Raw genomic sequence first — 21885 nt, forward strand, 5'->3', positions numbered from 1 at the left:
TTTTTCTTGCCCAGATTCAGACCTGGAGCCCCAGAAGGCGCACCCATCTTCCTTCCCAATACATTTCCTTTTTCTTTTCTCCCTTTCAGTTTCCCTGTTTTATTTCTTCCTTTACTTGGGAGCATTTTTATGACTAGTTTTGCTGGGAACACACCAGGGACGGGCATGAAAGACACTAAACAAGATATATTTCAGCAATAAACAAGATTCTTGTATTTCTCATGGGATCCCAAAGAAATGAGGATGAGAAATAAAAATTCCTGCTGGAGTATTTACAATGTGCTCAGCTGTTGAAATGTTCAAAATGCAATCATGGAGGGTAATTTAGCACTTTTCTAATACAATTAAGGATGGTAATAATGTTGAAGAGTTTGGTCAAATTTAAAGAACCCAGTGAATCTTTGAGGACATGAGTAAAGACTCTAACCCCCTCAATAACAAATACATTTTGCTAGTTGATAATTAGTACAGTATTTGTTGTTGTTGTCTGTCCCTATGATAGTGGCCCAGATTTGAAAGGATACAGTGTAGCCTTCCCCTAGGCAGGGAACAGTACGATCCAGATGTTTCCTTTTGCCCTACCTTCTCAGGCATGTGTAGACTATGGATACCCCACTATCATGTATTTCTCTGCTCTCAGTACTTCTCAGTGGAACTCTCCAGCCAGGGCATTGTTACCCAAGTGTCAGTCATCCCTATGCCTCCTCCACAATTTTTGTGAAAGCTGAGTCTACTTCTCCTATTCTTTAAATTTATTCTTTTTTTTTTTAACTTACATTTATGTTAAAGCAAAAAATACTTTTTTAAAAGCAGGATTCCTTGAAACAAACCACTTGGGTTCAAATTCCAGCTCTGCCTCTTACTAGTTCTATGACCTTGGGCAAATTATTTGATCTCTCTGTACCTCAATTTCTTCATCATCAAATGGAGGATAACAGTGTCTACCTTGTAGGGTTGTGTGTGAGGATTAGGTAAGATGTCAATACATATAAAGCACATAGAACAATGGCTGACAAATAGTAACTGTCAAAAAATAACTCTTAGCTGTGATTGCTTATATTACTGTACAGATGCTGTATTACTTGCAATAAATAGATATAAATATGTAACTATTAAAATTAAAAAGGGTTGCTCCAATAATCACCTCTAGCATCCCCAGTGGCACAATAACCACAGGGAAACAGCATTAACCCATTCTCTATTTTATTTTATTTTATTTTATTTTATTTTATTTTATTTTATTTTATTTTATTTTATATTTATTGACTTTTTACAGAGAGGACGGGAGAGGGATAGAGAGTTAGAAACATCAATCAGCTGCCTCCTGCACACCTCCCACTGGGGATGTGCCCGCAACCAAGGTACATGCCCTTGACCAGAATCAAACCTGGGACCCTTGAGTCTGCAGGCCGACGCTCTATCCACTGAGCCAAACCGGTTAGGGCAACCCATTCTTTTTTTAAAATGATCTCCTTGGCTTCCATGAGAATGTAAGGTGTCCCTGACTCCTGGTTTTCCCATTGTGTCTCTAGATTCTCTTTCTCAGGCTCCTCATCCCTTGACTCTCTCATTTATAGATTCAATTGTATACATTTTCTCAAGGCAGTTTCACCCTCCCCATGGCCTTAGCATAGGTACACCTATATTTAACCTTTCTCCACTGGGGTTCTTTACCTGAACCACACAATGCAGAAAATGACTCAAGTGCCTATTTTCCTCAATTCTTCTTAGGACAGAACTACCACCATTCTAAGCGCAGGGGAGAGATGTTAATTGTTCCAGACAATGGACGCCTTACAGCATTAGGGCTTACTTCTCTAGTGCAACCCCAGTTGAGAAAGGCTCTTCAACCCCAGGTCCCCACCCCTTATTTCTTCCTAAGGAAATGGCACCTGTATCTATGTTGCTCAAGCCAGAAACCTGACAGCTATTCTAGGACTTCCCACCTCCCTCTCCCAGCTCCTCTTTCATCCTTCATAAACAGCTTCCATTAGCTGATATTTCTACCTTAATATCCTTGAATCTTCTCACGGCCACCAACTTGATCAGCCCATATCATTGGGCCCTACAATCACTTAACAGCAACCTGAGTGGTCGCCTTGCCTCCACCAGCACATCCTCCACTGCTTCCTAGGAAAATCTCACTAAGTACAGCCTCATTCTATCATTTCCTCTTCCACGGCTCTCTAATAAAGCCCCAAACCCTCCACGCGGATTGCTGGCTCCTACTGTTACACCACCCCGTACCGCTCTGCCTGGGATGTCCTCTTCCTTCCACCTGCTCCTCACCACGACCCCTTCCTTTTGTCTTATTCATTCTTTAGTTCTCTTCTGGCATGCTGTACGTGGGAGCTCCTTCTCGAAGGAGCAGCCAGTTCTTGGATTCTGCAGCCTCAGAAATTAGCAACGTGGAACAGCCTACAGGCTGACCACTGTCCCCTGCATTCCCAAGGAGCCTAGCCCTCTCCATTCCCAAGGAGCCTAGCCCTCTCCATTCCCAAGGAGCCTAGCCCTCTCCATTCCCAAGGAGCCTAGCCCTCTCCATTCCCAAGGAGCCTAGCCCTAGCAGATCAAAGGGAGCAGCTTGGCATCTGTCTCACAAAGTGGCTAAACTGGGAGAACTCAGTTCTCTAAAGGTCTGTGCCTCCCTGGTTGGAGGGCTGAGCTCCTGCTTGTGGCTGCTCAGAGCCTGTATTTTCACTGCTGGATGCTTTCCTAAGAGAACTTGAATTAATAGCTCCATAATGAGAACGAGGGGCTGGCACACACTCCTGTTTTCCTAACAGAACTATGGCTGCCAGCTTCACTGTAGTTGCTACAACATTGCAAGGCTCCGCATCTCCCCGATGGTAGTAACAGCTGTGGCACTGAGAAGGGTTCCAAAAGATTGCACTGGAGAAGCATGTGAAGGGGTCGCAGCTAAATTCCTTTTTAAAAAATATTTTTTTATTGATTTCAGAGAGGAAGGGAGAGGGAGAGATAGAAACATCAATGATGAGAGAGAATCATTGATCAACTGCCTCCGGCTCACCCCCTACTGGGGATCAAGCCAGCAACCCAGGCATGTGCCCTGACCAGGAACCAAACTGGTAACCTCTTGGTGCATGGCACGACGCTCAACCAACTGAGCCACAGCAACCAGGGCCATGTCTCCTTCGTTCTTAAAGTATCACTCTGGCTGCTGAGTGAATATTACCAACTTTGAAGGGCAGGGGACAAATGTGGAAAAGGAAGACCAGTTAGGCTATTGCAGTAGTCTAGGTCCGTGGTCGGCAAACTGCGGCTCGCGAGCCACATGCGGCTCTTTGGCCCCTTGAGTGTGGCTCTTCCACAAAATACCACGGCCTGGGCGAGTCTATTTTGAAGAAGTGGCGTTAGAAGAAGTTTAAGTTTAAAAAATTTGGCTCTCAAAAGAAATTTCAATCGTTGTACTGTTGATATTTGGCTCTGTTGACTAATGAGTTTGCCGACCACTGGTCTCGGTGAATGATATGATGGTGGCTTGGACCAAAATGATAGCAGAGGAACTGGTGAGAATTCATGGGATTATGGAGCTGCTAGACTGAAAGAGGAGTGTGAGAAAGGCGTCTAGAATGACTCCTGTGTTTACAGCTGTGCAAGTAGCCTTTTACTGGGTGGGAAATGCTGGGAGGGTTAGCGATCAAGAGTCCAATTTTGAACGTGGATGCCCATTAGACTTCCAAGTAGAGATGTGATGTTGGCAATGCATATAGGAGTTTGGAGATCAAGAGTGTTCCCATTATTTTTAGCTGCATTATGAACTACTCCAAAACGTAGAGGTTTAAAACAGCAACAATTTATTATTTCTTTTTTTTTATTTAATAAATCTTTATTGTTCAGATTATTACAGTTGTTCCTCTTTTTTCCCCCCATAGCTCCCCTCCACCCGGTTCCCACTCCACCCTCTGCCCTTACCTCCCCCTCCACTGTCCTCACCCATAGGTGTACACTTTTTGTCCAGTCTCTTCCCGCACCTCCCACACCCCTTTCCCCCTGAGAATTGTCAGTCCACTCCCTTTCTATGCCCCTGATTCTATTATATTCACCAGTTTATTCTGTTCATCAGATTTTTAATTCACTTGATTTTTAGATTCACTTGTTGATAGACATGTATTTGTTGTTCATAATTTTTATCTTTACCTTTTTCTTCTTCTTCCTCTTCTTAAAGAATACCTTTCAGCATTTCATATAATACTGGTTTGGTGTTGATGAACTCCTTTAGCTTTTTCTTATCTGTGAAGCTCTTTATCTGACCTTCAATTCTGAATGATAGCTTTGCTTGGGTAGAGTAATCTTGGTTGTAGGTTCTTGCTATTCATCACTTTGAATATTTCTTGCCACTCCCGTCTGATCTGCATAGTTTCTGTTGAGAAATCAGCTGACAGTCATATGGGTGCTCCCTTGTAGGTAATTAACTGTTTTTCTCTTGCTGCTTTTAATATTCTCTCTTTGTCTTTTGCTCTTGGCATGTTAATTATGATGTGTCTTGATGTGGTCCTCTTTGGATTCCTTTTGTTTGGGGTTCTGTGTGCTTCCTGGACTTGTAAGTCTATTTCTTTCACCAGGTGGGGGAAGTTTTCAGTCATTATTTCTTCAAATAGGTTTTCAGTATCTTGCTCTCTCTCTTCTTCTGGCACCCCCATAATTCGGATGTTGGTACGCTTGAGGTTGTAACAGAGGCTCCTTACACTATCTTCAAATTTTGGGATTCTTTTTTCTTTTTGCTTTTCTGGCTGTTTTTTGCTTCTTTGTATTTCAACTGTTTGACCTGATTCTTGCAGTCCTCTAGTCTGCTGTTAGGTCTCTGTATAATATTTTTTATTTCAGTCAGTGTATGTTTAATTTCTAGTTGGTCCTTTTTCATATCCTCAAGGGTCTCGCTAAATTTATCGGCCTTTTCTAGGAAATTCTTGAAAAACCTTATAACCGTGGTTTTGAACTCTATATCCAGTCGTTTGTTTTCCTCCATTTCTTTCATTTGTGATGTTTCTTTGTCTCCACATTTTTGCTGCTTCCCTGAGTTGGTAGAGTAGCTTTGTGTGGTAGGTGTCCTCTAGGGCCCAGTGGCTCAGCCTCCCCAGTTACCTGAGGTGGACACTCTTGGTGCACCCCTTTGTGGACTGTGTGCTCAGCCTTGTTGTAGTTAAGTCTTGATTGTTGTTGGTATCGCTGGGAGGAATTGACCTCCAGGCTAATTGGCTGTGAGGATCAGCTGTGTCTACACTGGGAGAACTTCTGTGCTGGAGATACTCTTATGAGTCAAGACTTGCAAAATTGCAAAAGCCTCTGTGCTCAGCTTGGATGGGGCGGAGTTTCAGGGTGGAGCAGACAGCCTTGGTTTCCCGTCAGCCCTGCCCTATGAGGCCCCTGGGTCCGTGTCCCTCGGTAATCACTGCAAGCACCTCTGAGAGAAAGCCGCCCTCGAGTTTCGCCCGCTGCCAGACAGTCCAGTTTCTCCCCAGATGAGTTGGGGTTCCCAGAAACTTGCCCGGAACTGGAGTTCAGCACAGTCGGGAACTTCCGTCTCCCTCCCGCTTTAGAAAGCCAGCCGCGCACTCAGCTGCCTGTGCACACAGCCGCCTGTCCTCTCTGCGTGCGTGTCTCTGTACCTCAGCCTTTTGCAGCTCCTCTGAGTCTCAATGTGCTTTCCTCTTTTCTTCTAGAATTTCCACTCAGCCAGCTTTCCTGTGGTTCTGGATGGTGTCCGTTTTGTCCTTTAGTTGTAGTTTTGATATTGTTGTACGAGGCAGCAGTTTAGGTGTTTACCTATGCTGCCATCTTGGTTTCTCCAACAATTTATTATTTCTTACAATTCTGTGGAAATTCTGCTCAGCTGGGCAATTCTGCTCTAGATTGCATCAATTGGGGTCACTTGCTTGGCTGCATTCCGCTGGTGGCTGGGCTAAGAAGGTCCGAAGTGGCTTCACTCACATGTCTGGCACCTCAGTGCTCCACTGTATGGCCTCTCCACATGCTTAGCTTGGGCTTCCTTGCAGCATGGCTGTCATAGGGAGTCAGCTCTAGTCAGGCACATGACCATGAGGGCAAAGAAATAATACTCTGCAGTGCACTGTATTGCCAGCATGTTTTAGATGTTGTGGTCTGAGCATGTTAAAGGTAGGCTGGGCTAAGATATGCTATTTAGTAGGTTAGCTGTATTAAATGTATTTTCTACTTAAATTTTTTGACTTACGATGGGTTTATTGGCACGTAACCCCATGGTTAGCGGAGCAGCATAAGTATATACGTGCACTTCCATTACAGATCTAGAAAGAAACCTTTTGGGTAGTGTTCTCAGAAATGTGAGAACATGTCTTTTCCATAAACCCAACAATCCTCTCCTGGAGTCTCATTTGGGTTGAATGTGGGTAACACGTGCAATGCTGAACCAGTGCCTGCGGTCTGAAATACCATGTGCTGACCGGCTGTGGCAAAAGGAAATGAATTCCCTGACTTGTCAGGAGCTTGTAAGGCCCACTCCTGTTGCTGGGCGGTCAGCTTCCCCTGAAGCATGTTGGCTGTACTGGGGAATGGTGAAGGGGCAAAGGAAGAATAAATGCTGAGTAGATGACTAAGAGATTCTGTTGCTAAAGTGAAGCAAAGAACTGAGACAACGTAATGAGACAGCTTATAGATTGTTCAGGAAAAAATACCTGCCTTTGAAATTGTGTCATTTCAGTTTTTATTCTGGGATCATACAAAGCACTATCATCTGTATTATGTAGCAGTGGCTTTCAAAACTTTATTACCATGACACACAGTAAAAAAAACAATCCCCTTTACATCACCACCCAGGTCATATATAGTCCGTCCTTCCTTTCTCCCTTCCTTCAATAAGTAGGTACTGACCGCCTACTATATGCCAAATGCTATTCTAAGCAGAGTACAGTAGTAAACAAAGAGGGAGGGAGGGAAACAAAAACTCTTGCCTTCAGAGATCTTATCTACTGATGGAACATACAATAAACACCATAAGTAAAACACATACACAAACACACAGCAACAAGACTCAAGGAACAAAACCTCCTATTACTACATCCTGTCACTCTAATGAAGCAAAGTGTGTTCTCTTCCTGTATTGCAGATGGAGTGACATGTAAAGAGAGATTAAGCAAGTCAGGCAAATTCACCCATAATCCGAGGGCAGCAATAATGAAACTTCATCTCAGGGCTGCTGACGGAGTCCACTGCGGCCCTTTCCCACGTCCTCTGTAGTCCTCGCAAGTGCCTTAGTTCCTGCTTCTCTGATTGTGAAATCTTGACCTGGAGCAGCTCCTCCCTGCCTTGCCAGGTAAAATCACGCCAGTACTTCTAGGCCTGTCTAGACTGCTGCAGGTTCCAGCATGCTCTCCTGTGCCACTCACTGCATTCTGACTTCCGTTAGCATTACTGCTGCACCAGAGTAGGCTCCGCCACTGTGAACTGTTTAAGAGCAGGTATCACTCATCACCCCTCTCCCCCCCATGAAGCACAGTGTTTTACAGAGTAGATATTAATCAATACATATGGAATTGAGTTGAATTTGAAAATGATTTAAGGGAGCAGGGGAGAAAGTGTTTACTAGCCAGGAGTGCATGATTTAAGCAACATCTATGTATTTAAAAGGCTAGGACACTAGAAAAGATATCACTGGAAAAAGGATCTCTTTAACCTAAGTTATAAAAGTCACACATTAGGTAGAGGCTTTGATAGTATAAAAACTACAGTCCAAATTTCCTATCTCCCTAGTATCAAGTAGATAGATTTAGAACCATGGATGTAGGTCGTGTATCACAAAGAACAGAAACTTAGTCACATTCAAAAAAGTGAGGACCATTAAAGGAAGCTGGTGAGACCTGAGGCAGATCAGGAGCCCAAGGCCCCAGGGAGCTCAGCAGCAGGAGTAAGGGCACCTTTGCCACAATGGTGACCATTACAGTGGGGACAGCTGCCAACTCACCCAAATGAAGAAAATCAATTCAAATTTTCAAAAGAAAGCATCTAAATGGCACAGCCAATTCTTTTGTCCACTTCTGCTTTAATTAGTTTGGGCAAGATGGGGCTATGTGGTTGGTGCAAATGTCTAGGGAAGAACAAACTTTTGAAAAGGGAGATGAACTTTGATTAAATATTAAACCAAACTGGAAATTTAAGTTTAAATTTTATCCTACCACTAGAGAGGATGGGGACTCAAGGCCAAGACGAGGTCAGTTATAAGCAGTATATAAAATACTGTACCTGTGATATAGTATAAAATAATTTGAGTCCTATTAGAAGTAAAAATAATGTAGATTTTAGCTAAATGATCTCTAAGTTTCAGAGACCTACAAATCTATGAATTTATAAACATATATCATGAAAACTGAATTCTCCAGCCCATGGTTTTCAGACTTTATTTTGAATTAAGAGATTTCTGATTCTGTAGGACTAGAGTAAGGCTGAAGGGAATGCATATTTAAACAAACACTCCAGATTCTGTTAAAGATGTGTCATATTGAAAACCCAATGCCTTCCCCTTAAAGGAATTAAAAAGGGGCCCAGCTTGCACACGCTTCTAATTAGAACAAAAACGGACAGTAAAACCATGCAGGTACACCACTGTAGTAACACTAAATAAGAGCATGTATACAATTTAAAACCACCACATTTCATGTATTTATTTTTAATAGTACTTTGTCACCTAATTTATAGTGGCATAGGTTTATAAATGATGTTTCATTTAGTAACTTAATCTTGGATTTTCTTTTAAAAAGTGAAAATAAGAAAACCAGTTATGAGTTAAAGAATATTTCAGGATGATATGTTGACTATAAACTCAAAAGGTACACTGATACCAATTCTATATACAGCAAATATGAATGTAACTTATTTAAACCTTTTGGTTCACATTTTAAAAAGCACCCTCAATTCTTTAAAGTACTGTAAATGGCTTTTAAAAATCTCTTGTGGACATGATGTACTCAGTCCAACTACTTGGGGGTTTGGGGGGTGGGGAGTGAGTTTATGTGACCATCTAATTGAGAGTCTGATTTAGCCTTAAAATCAAACTGCATTACAAATAAGTTACAGTCACAGTAGCATAATCAATCCTCAGATAATACAGCTTCCAAAGCTCTCATCATCCTGGTTACCTTTTTTTTTTTTTTTGCTTTCACTTACACATACCTTTCTTTTAAGGAAGTAAAAAATATAAGTTCACGGATTCTGAAAGTCACAGCTTGTATAGCACTGAACGATAGTAGCTTTGGCGTTTGATATTACAAAGTCAATGTCATTACAAATAATTTCTTCATTCTGGGTCCAGGCGAGGTAAAACAGGAAGAATAAGATTTCCAAATGCGGAGTCTTGAGTTATGAAGTATCCGGATGAATGGGCATGTGCATGCTGGGAAAGAGTTTTAAAAAAAGGCAAGTAAGCTATTAAGAGTCATAATTCTTCAGCCAAGGCATTAAAATTAATTATCTTTTCTGAGTGCTTGAGATTAATTTTTTTCTTTTCCTTTTTTTTTTTTTTTGAGACCAAATTTATTTTAACAATCAGTGCTTGTGCTAATTTTGTTAAAATACCCAGGAGATGGACAATAATAAAGAATTCATATTAACAAGTTGCACCAGGTACTCATCTATCATACATACTTTCTCCCCAATGATTCTCTTCAGTCAATAAATGAGTCAAAAGCACAAATGATATACTTTGTTCCTTGAAATGGAGGGAAACTAGCAATAATAGTCCCAAAGTACTCTGCTTTTGATCAACAAAGCAGGAGCTTGAGAAAGAAGGGCAGTAGTTGGAAGGAGGAGGGGGAAAAGGCAGATGAATGCTGGAATATAAATAACAGAAAACCACCAGTGACTTCCTGTGTCACTAAAGGAAGGACTGCTTTTATGTTGTCTAAAGTGAGATTATCTCCCCCTAGCCTGTTTAGCTCAGTGGAGAGAGCACTGTGGCCTGTGGACTGAAGGGTCCCGGGTTTGATTCCAGTCAAGGGCACATACCTCAGTTGCAGGCTTGATCACCGGCCCCGGTCAGGGCACGTGTGGGAGGCAACCAACTGATGTGTCTCCCTCACATCGATGTTTCTCTCTCTCTGTCTCTCTCCTTCCCTTGCACTCTCTAAAAACCAATGGAAAAATATCCTCGGGTGAGGATTAACAACAACAAAAAAAGTGAGATGATCTCTAATGTCCCTTCCAATTCTGAAATTCTGAGTTAGTTTAAAAGCACATATAATGATGTCTCTGGGAATCTTAAATTATTGAAGATCAGAGTAGTACTAAAACTGTTTATTACTATGAAGAAAATATATTTTTAAACTGATGGATTATTACTTTCCTATAGTAAGAGGATGCTTTAAACATTTCCTGTAAAACAGCCATGCAGACATTACAAAAAGAAGTCACACAACAATAATAAACCAGTAAGACCATCAAAGGGTCTAATTTGAAAAAATATATATGTACTAGCCAGTTCAGCTTTTAAGATCATTCTGTCCATCCAAATATCCTAAACTCTTGTGTGCAAGCAATCCCTTGCCAGGTACAGCACAGAATCAATCATGGCCGAGTCGACACCATAAAAGATATTTTCATTACTGCTGTTTTGGTCCTTCAAATCCTCTGGGCACAATTGAACATCAGCAAACCACTGCAATTATGTGTGGAACATTTTTATTGATATTGCTCCACTGAAATAAAAAACAGGAATTGTGCTGGCTTCCAAGACCCAGGAATCTCCAGAGACAAGAATGTCAGTTGCACTTTGCTCACCTGCAACGCCGCCTTCTGTTGGGCGGCAATATGCTGCTGCTCAGCGTGATCCCGGAAGTCCTTATTAAGAGAGGGTCTCGAAAGTGCGATGCTGAAACAGGAATCTCAGTTACGTGGCTGTTTCACATACAGGCTTCCTTACTTCTGAATCACATTTTTTCATTATATAATATATTGGGATAGAAAAAGACCTTCCAGAATATGTTTTTCCTTCTCTCACTGTCTGCATTAATATACACGAAGAAAGCCTGTTATTTACTAGGGCTTCAAATTATGTCCTTTTTATTGATGATTTATGGTCCCCTACTTTCAAACAGATTTGAAGTATTCCCATCTACCATAAGTCACATTTATGATGGAAACTGAAGACTTGAATGTTTTGAGCAGAAGGTATGGCCTGCAAAAGGACCCAGGGCAGCAGAGCTTGACATGTTTGAAGGACTCACAATTTAGTAGGACTGGAGGTCAGGGTTGGAGAAGGGTAAAGAGGGTTGGCAAAAAATGAGGCTGGAGGGGAAGGTAGGTGCCAGGATATGAAGAGCTTTGTGAAAGAAATGAAGAAATGTAGACCTTATCCTAGTAGTAAAGGGAGACTTCCAAGGAATGGTATAAGCAGAGGAGCGACATGATCAGAAGCGCCACACGGCAATTCAGAAAGAACACTGCAATGGCAGACAGTGCCGGTCACCTCCTCAACAGCTGTCTCTCTTCTGGCTAATGGAACCCGAACTTAGTTCAATTATCAGTGATTTCATGCTTCCGGGCAGGCCAGGCTCATCCCTCAGGGGAGAACTTTGGTGTAAGACAGTGCCTTCCCCTTTGCTGGTTTCTGGCTTAGGCAAGAGAAAGATACACCATTTTGAGTAACTGGATTTGATGGGTAGTCTGTTGGAAGGCCCCTAAGAATATATTCCTCACTCTTACAAAAGGAACATAGGGTAGGAACCTCCTGGCCTTTGACTCTCCAGGTGGCTTGGTGTAGAGGTGAGGCCTAGGATATTGCAGTCATATTTTGACAATAAGGGAGCTGCTGACTCATGGAGAAAGGCAGAAAGGAAAGATGAAAGGAAGCTGGATCACTGCTGACACATTTGTGCCACCGCATTAAACTGCTCTGAACCACCTGATCTTCACATTCCTGATTAACATGTATCCTAATGTGTATGGAAACTGTTGGTTTTTGTTATTTCCAGATTAAAACATCCTAACTGACATGACTGACAAATGTATTTGAGAGACTACAGGAAATCCAGTGAGGAAGCAGTTATAGTAACTAGGAAAGAAATGACAGGGCCAGGACCAGGGCAATGAAGAAAAGTGGACAGATCTGAAACACATTTCCAAGTGTAAACCTAAGAGAATGGTAAATGCTTGGAGATAGTAATTAAATGATAAACAATTAAAATTTGAATTTCTGACTTTGATAACTAGTAGATCTGTACCTCTCACTGAGACAAAACACACAAGAATATTAAGTAGTATAAGAGTAACCAACGGATGCAAAACATTGGGGGGTGAGGTCATGTATGGGAGTGGGGTGGGGGGGGCAATGGTAAGATATGTACACATATAATACCGTAATTAAAAAAAAAAGAATATTAAGTAGTTAGTTAAAAGAAGGGAAGATGAGTTCAGTTTGGGGACTACTAGTTTAAAATGCCTGGAGGACATCAAAATGGAGATGTTCAGGAGGCAGCCTGGTGCTGGGGAGAAAGGACTAGGTCACTAGGCTAAAAATGCAAATGTGTAAAAGTTATCCGCACAGAATTAACAGGTTGTGAAAGTGGATGCAACTGTCTGGTGAAAAGATGTAGACTGAGAAACTGGGCCTAGAACAGAACCCTGAGGAACATCAACATTCAAGAGACAGGCAGTGGAGAAATGTCTGCAAAAGAAAGCAAGATAGTGTAACAGTGAGTGAATGGAAGCCAACGAAAGAGTATTTTTAAGAAAGAGAGAGTGATCAGTGGTGTCAAATAATGCTAAGGTCTCTAACTAGAAAAGGACTTTGACTAGCAGCTTTAGCCACAACGTGGTTGCAAGTGAATTAGGCTCAAACCCATTCTAGGAAGTGGGAAGGAGACACCTGGTAGTGGGTTGAGGTATAAATAAGAAAGGAGAGGTGAGCATAAACAACTCTGTAAGAGGTCTGGCTGGAAAAGATGGGACAATTAGGGTAGTGGCTGCATGGGATAATAGATCTGAGGGAAGAGATTTAAGATGGCACAAACTAAATAAAGGGCATTAAGTTATCTAAATTTACCTACTTTGCAGAATGCTTAAAAAAGTGGGACACTGGAGTCCAACCAGCATAGCTCAGTGTTTGAGCGTCTACTCATGAACCAGGAGGTCATGGTTTAATTCCCGGTTGGGGCACATGCCTGGGTTGCAGGCTTGATCCCCAGTGTGGGGCGTGCAGGGGGCAGCTGATCAATGATTCTTTCTCATCATTGATGTTTCTATCTCTCCCTCCTTTTCCCTTCCTATCTGAAATCAATAAAAATATATTTTAAAAAAAGTCGGACACTGGAATAATTTAAGTTACAAAGAAAACTCATACAAAACCCTTATCTTTTCATAAAAGTAGGCTGTAGGGAAAATTAAATATTCTAATTAGAATTAAAATATTTAAAATAGAATCAATTAAATAATTTTTTCAAATCTAGCTAGGGAACAAAATATAAATTCCAATATTAAAAAAACCATTGCCAACCAACTTGAATTATTTTGTCCAAGATATTTTTTATATCACTGGACTTAAAAATCACATTATTCTTCGGTACCTAGCTCCAGGATGATTTGTGGAAGATTGGTTCTGCATTAGTAATTTTCTTTTCTCTTTGTCCAATTCTGCCAAGATTGCAACTCTATTTTTGTTTTGAAAACCTAAAAAAAAGAAGAAGGTTGGGAGAAGAAAAAGAGAAATGAAAAACACTTTAGAGCTATTTTAGGCCATCCAGAATCCCAGGCAGCAAATTCTCTTCTCTAACCTGATAATGAACTCACTAATAAGAAGTCTTTTTAGATGGTTACCGTTTTCCTACTGCTATTTCCCAGCAACTGTCACAGCTTAATACATGGATATATACAAAGCATAATGCTGACCAAGGACTTTTAAGACTCAATTCTAAAGAATTTTAATCACCAAGGTATGGGTAACAACATTTGTTTTTTAACAAAATCTCTGAGGCCCCAATACTGCAAGGACTAACCTCTATCCTGCGCAGTCAATCTCTGGGAGTGGAGATTTTCTTAGTTCTCACTTTTAGGCCTCTTTATGAAAGTCTCTTTCATGGAAGAATAAAGCATTAGACATACTTAGATCAAAACAATGTTTCTTTTTCTCAACTGCTTTCATTCAGAAATGACACAATCTTTCAAGGAATAAGTCAAAGAATTGCAGCTGATTAGAAAGCAATTCTGAGAAAGAAATGGAGCATAACTGACAGGGTACAAAAGAATATGTTCTTTATTGATACTTAACGATGGGCTTGATCTTACAGAAGATCTTGGCCCAGAAGCAGTAACAAACTATGTTTTAAAAATCTGAATTCAATTCCAACATGTACATACAAAATACATACGCTGAGTTTGCAGCATTTTCAGCTAAATCTCATGCCATCCCACTCCATCCCGCCTGGGATGTGAATCATCCCTTTGTCCAGTGTATCCGTGCTGCACGTACAGTACAGTAAGATATGTTGAGAGAGACCACATTCACATAACTTTTATTACAGTGTATTGTTATAACTATTTTATTTTATCATTAGTTATTGTTGTTAATTTGTTAGTAGGCCTAATTTATAAATTAAACTTTCTCATAGGTATTATGTACAGGAAAGACATACTATACTTAGGGCGCAGTACTATCTGAGGTTTCCGGTATCCAGGGGGTCTTGGAACATTCTCTTCATGAATGAGGGGGAACTACTATAGTTTACAAACCACAGCTTTAGACCTTTACATTAACTAATACCAAAGCAACTGATTGCCAAGGCAATCTGCCAAAGGGGTTTAAAAAGAAGCTGCTATACAAATAAAGGCCAAAAAAAAAATATTTTTAACAGTTAAATAACTTCTTACAAATTTAGTCCTCTAGTAAGGCTGGCTATCACAAACCATAAATATCAACTCATCTTTATACAACTAGGAATATGACATAAATATAATAACCACTATAAGAGAACTTCTAATTTATGTATTAAGTTAAATTTATTAAACTGCCTATATCTGACCACTTTTTACTTACAAAAACAACAACTGCACATAATTCACCAACTTCTCATTAAAAACCACATATCTTTCTTGGCTTGGTTAAGAAAAAATAGCCTCCTTAAAAAAATTCATGCATGTTTGACAATCAGAGCACAGGTTCCTAGAGTTAATGCCTTGTTATTGTGGAAATCAGGTGTGAAAATTAGTAACTATAGGCTCAAAATTAATATATAATTTCTAAATTAATAGAGTTTCTTTGATTGTCAGTGTTCTTAGTTCACTAAGGAAGGCTATGGTATTGTCAACCTATTTACTACCTCATGGTTGGCCTGTTATCCAAATAAACAAATAAATGTGTATAAATGATCTGATAATATATTCGATGGGAAATTCAGAATATGAGTATTATTGATTTTATACACTAGAAACTTCCCTAAAAGTGATGTAATACAAATTAAGGTAAGATATTTATGGAGGAATAGGTATATACTGGAATGTGTTATTTAAGGGAATCCAAAAGTGAGTTCTTTGTAAAGTGAAGAATGCTTTCAATGGGAAAGAAAACTGAGGCCTAGCTGGAGCGGCTCAGTTGGTTGAGCATCGTCCCATGCACCAAGAGTCTGCCAGTTCGGGGCACATGCCCCGGTTTCAGGCTTAAACACTGATGGGGGCCATGCAGGAGGCAGCTGATCAATGTTTCTCTCTCTCTCTGAGGCCCCAAAGACTCTTATTTTTTCAAAAAAAGGGGAAAGCTGGTACTCTCCCATGTGTATATATGAAGCTGCATATATTTAAAGCAAGTTACACCACCAGCTATATTTTCAACTATAGGACAAGTTTTTTTCCCTTTTTTTTCAGAAGAGCCTGTTGTATCTTTAGAAACGAATTATATAGTTACATCTTTTTAGATTTAGAGCTACTATAAATATAAAATAGAAAATTTTTGAAAAGGAAAGTAAAAAATCCAATAGTGTTTAAATTATATGATGAGCAAAATAAGTTACCACATTGGAAAGAACTGAAGTGCTGTTTAGAGAAATATAAATTCCCTAAAGATTAATTTGTTCACAAGAAAATATTTTATACTATCCTCCATTAAAAGGAACCAGGGTTCTCGGGAGTACTAGTTCCATGTCATAGGGAAGGAAAATAATCAAGTGGACCTGGAATATCTTGTCAGAAAGCAAGAAATGTTTTTTTTAAAGGCTCAGGATACGCTCAAAGAAGAAAGAGGCCAGTTTGAGATTAGCCAGGCTGACACAATTGGGACATTAAAGAGAATAATAAGTATAGCTAGATGGAACAAATCAAATCTATGAGCCATGAATTCACAATAAGATGCAAAAAGGAAAGTTAAAGTACATAAATAAAAAGTTGTAAAGAAAGGGTGGAAATAATAGTGACTATGTTAATAATTAAGTTAGTTTTAACATTTAGGTGTTTTGTTTCTACTAGTAAGTATATGTCTGTTTATAAAGTATAGCTGTGTACTTTTTTGTTTAGATTCAGGAGGAAGGGGTAGATACAGGGAACTGTAGCTAAGCTAAAAAGTTCCAGAAAAGCAAATTATGCACTGGAACAAACTCTGAATTCAAAAGTAGAATATCTTAGTACAAGCCAGAAGGGTAAATTTGCTTTCTTCTGGACCATAGATGGTTTAGGTAAGACTTCTACTTGGGTCTGAGGTCAACCAAGACAACCTCCCAGGAGTAAAGCCACTCACTTCCTACATAGCACCCTAAAATCACAGCTAAGAGCATCAAGAGTGGCCCCTAGTCAACAGTTTCCACCACTTGATCTGCAGGGTTTATAGATACTTCTACAAGCATTTTGAGATCATTATAAAATAATCAAAGAGAAGAATTCACATTCTTTACTCAGTATTTCACCAGGATTCTCAGGTTAGACCAGTGGTCGGCAAACTGCGGCTCGTGAGCCACATGCGGCTCTTTGGCCCCTTGAGTGTGGCTCTTCCACAAAATACCACGTGCGGGCACGCACGTACAGTGCGATTGAAACTTCGTGGCCCATGCGCAGAAGTCGGTTTTCGGCTCTCAAAAGAAATTTCAATCGCTGTACTGTTGATATTCGGCTCTGCTGACTAATGAGTTTGCCGACCACTGGGTTAGACCAATCCAACTACCACCACGTGATCACAGGACCTTGATACAGTATTACCAATAATGAAAGACTCTTTACACAAGAATGGTACCTTGGACAAATTCCAGTTTGAGGATCTGCCTTTACATATTAAAATTCTCAAAATGTTACTTCAATCTAAGAATAATGTTCCACACTACTATGGATGCTAAGAAGAATATGAGAGACATGAGTAACTGTCTGCCAAGAGCTTATGAAATTCAGCAGAGCTGATACTACTATAGTATGATAAAAGGCTACATCTGAAAGAGGGGTTAGTGGGCACAATGGAATTCTGTCCCCTATACCAGAGACATTAATATACTATAATGTATGGGTCAAGAATTGTTTAGTTATATTGTTTTCAGTTATCACTATAATTATGGCACTTGACATTCAACCCCCATAATAAGTAGTCCCTATACTCATAAACAGTGCAGAAATATTTAATAAAGTAAAATGCAATAGATCCAAATAAATAAGAATTTAACATTTTCATCGAGAGTCTGGGAGTCTGTAGAACATGACGTGGACTCCCTCTGCTGGTGGCTAATAGCAGCAGTTCCATGAGCCAACAGAATCTCTGACAAAACAGTAACAAAAGCCAAAGTGGTTTTGACTGTGTTTCATAGTGGATTTGACTATGGATCAATCAAAGGCCGCACTAAAAATGATCGTTTTATTGCAACTGCTAAAAAATGAGTAACCAACGAATTGTAAATCTCGTGTATTTGTGTTACTAGAATAAAGAGATAATTTAAAATTTTATTTTCATTAGGGCTGCATTGTGTGATTGTTAGCATATTTTCTTTTCAAATTAGACTTCTCTTAGCTTTCATTTTTGTTGAATTTCAATTATTTTCAATACGAGTCCTTATAACTTGGAAAAGAAGAGGTCAAAGACCATAGGGCTGTGGTCAGCAAACTGCAGCTTGCGAGCCACATGCGGCTCTTTGGCCCCTTAAGTGTGGCTCTTCCACAAAATACCATGGCCTGGGCGAGTCTATTTTGAAGAAGTGGTGTTAAAAGAAGTTTAAAAAATTTGGCTCTCAAAAGAAATTTCCATCGTTGTACTGTTGATATTTGGCTCTGTTGACTAATGAGTTTGCCGACCACTGCCATAGGGGAATACTGACCTGTGATTTGAGAGAACAGAACAGTATTAGCTGGTTATAGCTGGTAAAGCTATGACTGCAACTAGCTTTTTACTACACTTTTATAAAACTTTAGTTTACCCTAAATCCAACTAATATACTAAAATAGATTCAGCAGTGCCAAAACCGGTTTGGCTCAGTGGATAGAGCGTCGGCCTGCAGACTGAAGGGTCCCGGGTTCGATTCCAGTCAAGGGCATGTACCTTGGTTGCGGGCACATCCCCAGTGGGAGGTGTGCAGGAGGCAGCTGATCGATGTTTCTCTCTCATCGATGTTTCTAGCTCTCTATCCCTCTCCCTTCCTCTCTGTAAAATATCAATAAAATATATTAAAAAAAATAAAATAAAATAGATTCAGCGGGCTTCCAACTTCCAGGAATGGCAGAGTAGTTTGGTTACAGTAACCCTATTATTTGAAGGCATGAGAGACTGACCAAAATTGGGCAGAAAGTGAAACTGGTGAGATTTGGGAATCTGTGGCCTTTTGCCTGAAGCACTCCTCAATCCACAAACAGCTTGGACAGCTCACCTTACCGATCTGAGGTATCAGAGGACAGAGTTCAGGGCTGGCAGAGTAGCCAGATATTAGGGGAGGGACTTAAGAGGGAAAGGCAGGAGTAAAGCCTAAAACATGCCTATGAAATCCACCCACAGTTTTTTCTTTCTGTAAACTGCACACATATGGGGAGAGCCCAGAATAAAGCAGCAGCTGGAAACTAAAAGAATGAGCAGAGATTTCAGTTGCTGCCCAAGACAAGGGAGACAATTTGGAGTAAGAGTTGAACCAAGCCGTCTGCTAGAACAAAAATCACATTACAGGGGAATACAACAGAACCCAAGGTCTCTACAAATGTATTAGAATATCCCGTATCCAATAACAAATCACTAAGTATAGTAAGAAAATGTAAAGTGTGGCCTATACTAAAAAAAAGTGCAGTCAACAGAAGCCAACTCCAAGATGATCTAGATAATGCAATTAGCAGTGACAAAGGACCAGTATCCAGACTCTAAAAAAACTTCAAAATAAAAAGAAGTAATCCAGTTTTTAAAAAGAAGCAGAAGACATGAACAAACACTTCACAACAGAAGATTTACAATGGCCAATAAGTATGTGAGAAAGTGCTCCACATTTGTCATCGAGGAAATGCAAGTTACTACTACAATGACATGACACCTCACACCCCTAAAATGGCTCCCCCAAAAAAAGACCAACAGCCAAGGCTATATACGTGGAGCAACCAGAATTCTCACACTTTGCTGGACTGAATGCAAATGGTACAAGCACTTTGGGAAAACATTTGCCTGTTTTTTATAAAGTTGACTATACACTGAGCTGCTCCATTCCTAGATATTTATCCAAATATCTACAAAAAGGCTTACAGCAAATATTCAAAGCGGTTTATTCACAATGGCCAAAACTCAGAAAACCCCAAAGCCTCCAAACAGGAGAATGATTCAATGAATTGTGATAAATTAATACAATGGAACTCCGAAATAAAAGGGGATGAACTACTAATAGATGGCACAACATGGGTACATCTCACAGAGTGAAAGAAGTTGGATACAAACAAGTGCACACTTTACGATTCCATTTATAGGAAGACTAAGATAACACAAAACTGCCCTAGCCGGGTTGCTCAGTGGACAGAGTGTGGGCCTGCGGACTAAAGGGTCCCAGGTTCGATTCCAGCCTAGGGCACATGCCCGGGTTGCAAGCTAAATACACAGTGGGGGCGTGCAGGAGGCAGCTGGTCAGTGATTCTCTCTCATCATTTATGTTTCTCTCCCTCTCTGAAATCAGTATAAAAAAAAAAAAAAAGACAAAACTAAGATTTAAAAAAATCGAAACAGGTCATACCAAAGATGAGTAACAAAAAAAAATATGGTGGGTCAAATAGGAATTTAAACTTGATATGGAAAAGAAATAGAAGTTTGCTTTAATTTTTGAAGCAGGAAACTACTTACAAAGTAAGATTTAATACTTTAAATAAAAACTTCTTTAGGATGTGTCTAACTTGATTTGCTTTAGAGAGCTAGCTTAATACAGGTGAAATGTGTAATAAAATTTTTAGAGCAAATAAAGATAAAGGTATGGATATAGCCTGGTGACAATATAACTTCTTTAAAAGTGGTTCTGATTTCAAGTAAAGAGCAAGAAAACAGATGTTAGAGGAGGACCTCCTAAGGTTTACAATGTGAATAATCTTAACACAGATTAAAAGATAGTATTAATATTTATTAAGGATATTATATATCTGATACAAAGTTGGACTTGCTTTAAATATGGGGTTTTACTTTGCTATTTATTTTTTATTCTGGCTACAGTAACTGCCCTTTGCCAAAGTTTCTATTAAGTTTAAGTTTCTATTAAAAGTTTAAGTTTCTATTAAAATATGTTTACTATGTGGGGGAAAATATCCTAGTAATAAAATAAGTTCCGGCATGCATTACCTTGTCCTGAAGGGTTTGCTGCCATCTTCCTATTTTCTGTTTCAACTATGTTCAGTGGCAACTGGTCAGCACTTTACAATCACCTGTAAAAAATGTGTACATGCATACAAAATGCACCATACTTTAATAACAAATGAAAAGTTGTCGGGAACAGCTAGCCTTCCTACAATGAAACGTTTGCCATATCTTCATCTCTTCAGAAACATAAATCTGAAAAGCACACAGACTCTGCAAGCTCAAGTTTTCAATTAGAGCGTGAAGGTTAAATCTCTCTTCTTGCAGATGTTGATATCAACATTAAGCATTGCTGTCTTTAATATGTCATTAGGTTTACAAAGTATCACCAAATGTATCAATAACATCAATACGGTCACGGTAGAAGGAAGAAAAATCACTCATCTACGGTGCCTCTCGTTTCACTTACTACAAAATGTAGCCAGCAACAATTGTGTACACTGAAAGCTAAAAAGGAGATCCCAAATAAGCGACATCGTACTCCTGCCCTCTAGGAACACATAATCGGAGGGAAAATATAGTCTCATTCAAGCAACCATGCTAAAAAAGGTTAACGAACGCGCTCTTTAAAAGGCGTAAACACTGCTCAGGAAGCAGAGAGCGACTGGTTCTGTTGGCGTGATGAGGATGCCTTCAGGGGAGCCCGGGAAAGTACAAGCGCTAGCAAACAGATGTCGGTTTTGAACAGAATATGGGTAGGTGTCTCCCGTGGCTGAAGCGCAGAGCTAGCGAAGTCCGGTTAGGAAGGCACATCTGCAGAAGGGAAACGTCAATCAGAGGGGTGACGGGGCTGAACCTGCACCTCAGAAGGGTCCCTGCATGCGGTCGTGGAGGGCAGGGTGGGCGGGGGCAGTGGCAGAGACGAAGGAGAGGAGGGGTGAGAAAGTTTGGAAGGCGAGGAAAGCCGAGAGGCCACTGCCCAGTGGCAACAGAGGCAGCGGCAGCAAGTCAGCACTGGAGCCATACACCTCCATCCCCCGGAGCCGCCAGGCGGCCCTACTTACCGGGGACGCGAGTGCGCCAGCGACAGCCTCACCGTAGGATCGCGCTCTCCAAGGGGGCGCGACCACTTAAAGACCGGCAAACCTAGCGCAACGTGCAGCTCTACAACCTTCCCGCCCCCGCTGCACTTCCGCCTCCTGATG

At 40.4% G+C, this 21885-nt stretch overlaps 1 protein-coding gene across 4 annotated transcripts; it reads right to left on the reverse strand.

Annotated features, from left to right (window-relative positions):
* Nucleotides 1-6684: 6684 nt before the first annotated feature.
* Nucleotides 6685-21881, reverse strand: INIP (INTS3 and NABP interacting protein). Of its 4 annotated transcripts, XM_080667758.1 has the most exons (6): nucleotides 21745-21881; nucleotides 21300-21493; nucleotides 20726-20808; nucleotides 13551-13653; nucleotides 10768-10858; nucleotides 6695-9385 (listed from the first exon to the last, which is right to left on the reverse strand). In XM_080667758.1, the coding sequence occupies exons 3-6, from the start codon at nucleotides 20748-20750 to the stop codon at nucleotides 9290-9292; spliced, it is 315 nt and encodes a 104-aa protein (XP_080523884.1). In that variant the 5' UTR covers nucleotides 20751-20808; nucleotides 21300-21493; nucleotides 21745-21881; the 3' UTR covers nucleotides 6695-9289. The 4 variants fall into 4 exon arrangements, with proteins under 4 accessions (XP_080523882.1, XP_080523883.1, XP_080523884.1 ...); XM_080667756.1 differs by lacking the exon at nucleotides 21300-21493 and having other exon boundaries at nucleotides 6685-9385; XM_080667757.1 differs by having other exon boundaries at nucleotides 6689-9385; nucleotides 20726-21493.
* Between the last annotated feature and the right edge of the window lie 4 nt (nucleotides 21882-21885).

Source organism: Plecotus auritus (assembly GCF_963455305.1).
Source record: "Plecotus auritus genome assembly, chromosome: 5".
Taxonomy (NCBI): Eukaryota; Metazoa; Chordata; class Mammalia; order Chiroptera; family Vespertilionidae; genus Plecotus; species Plecotus auritus.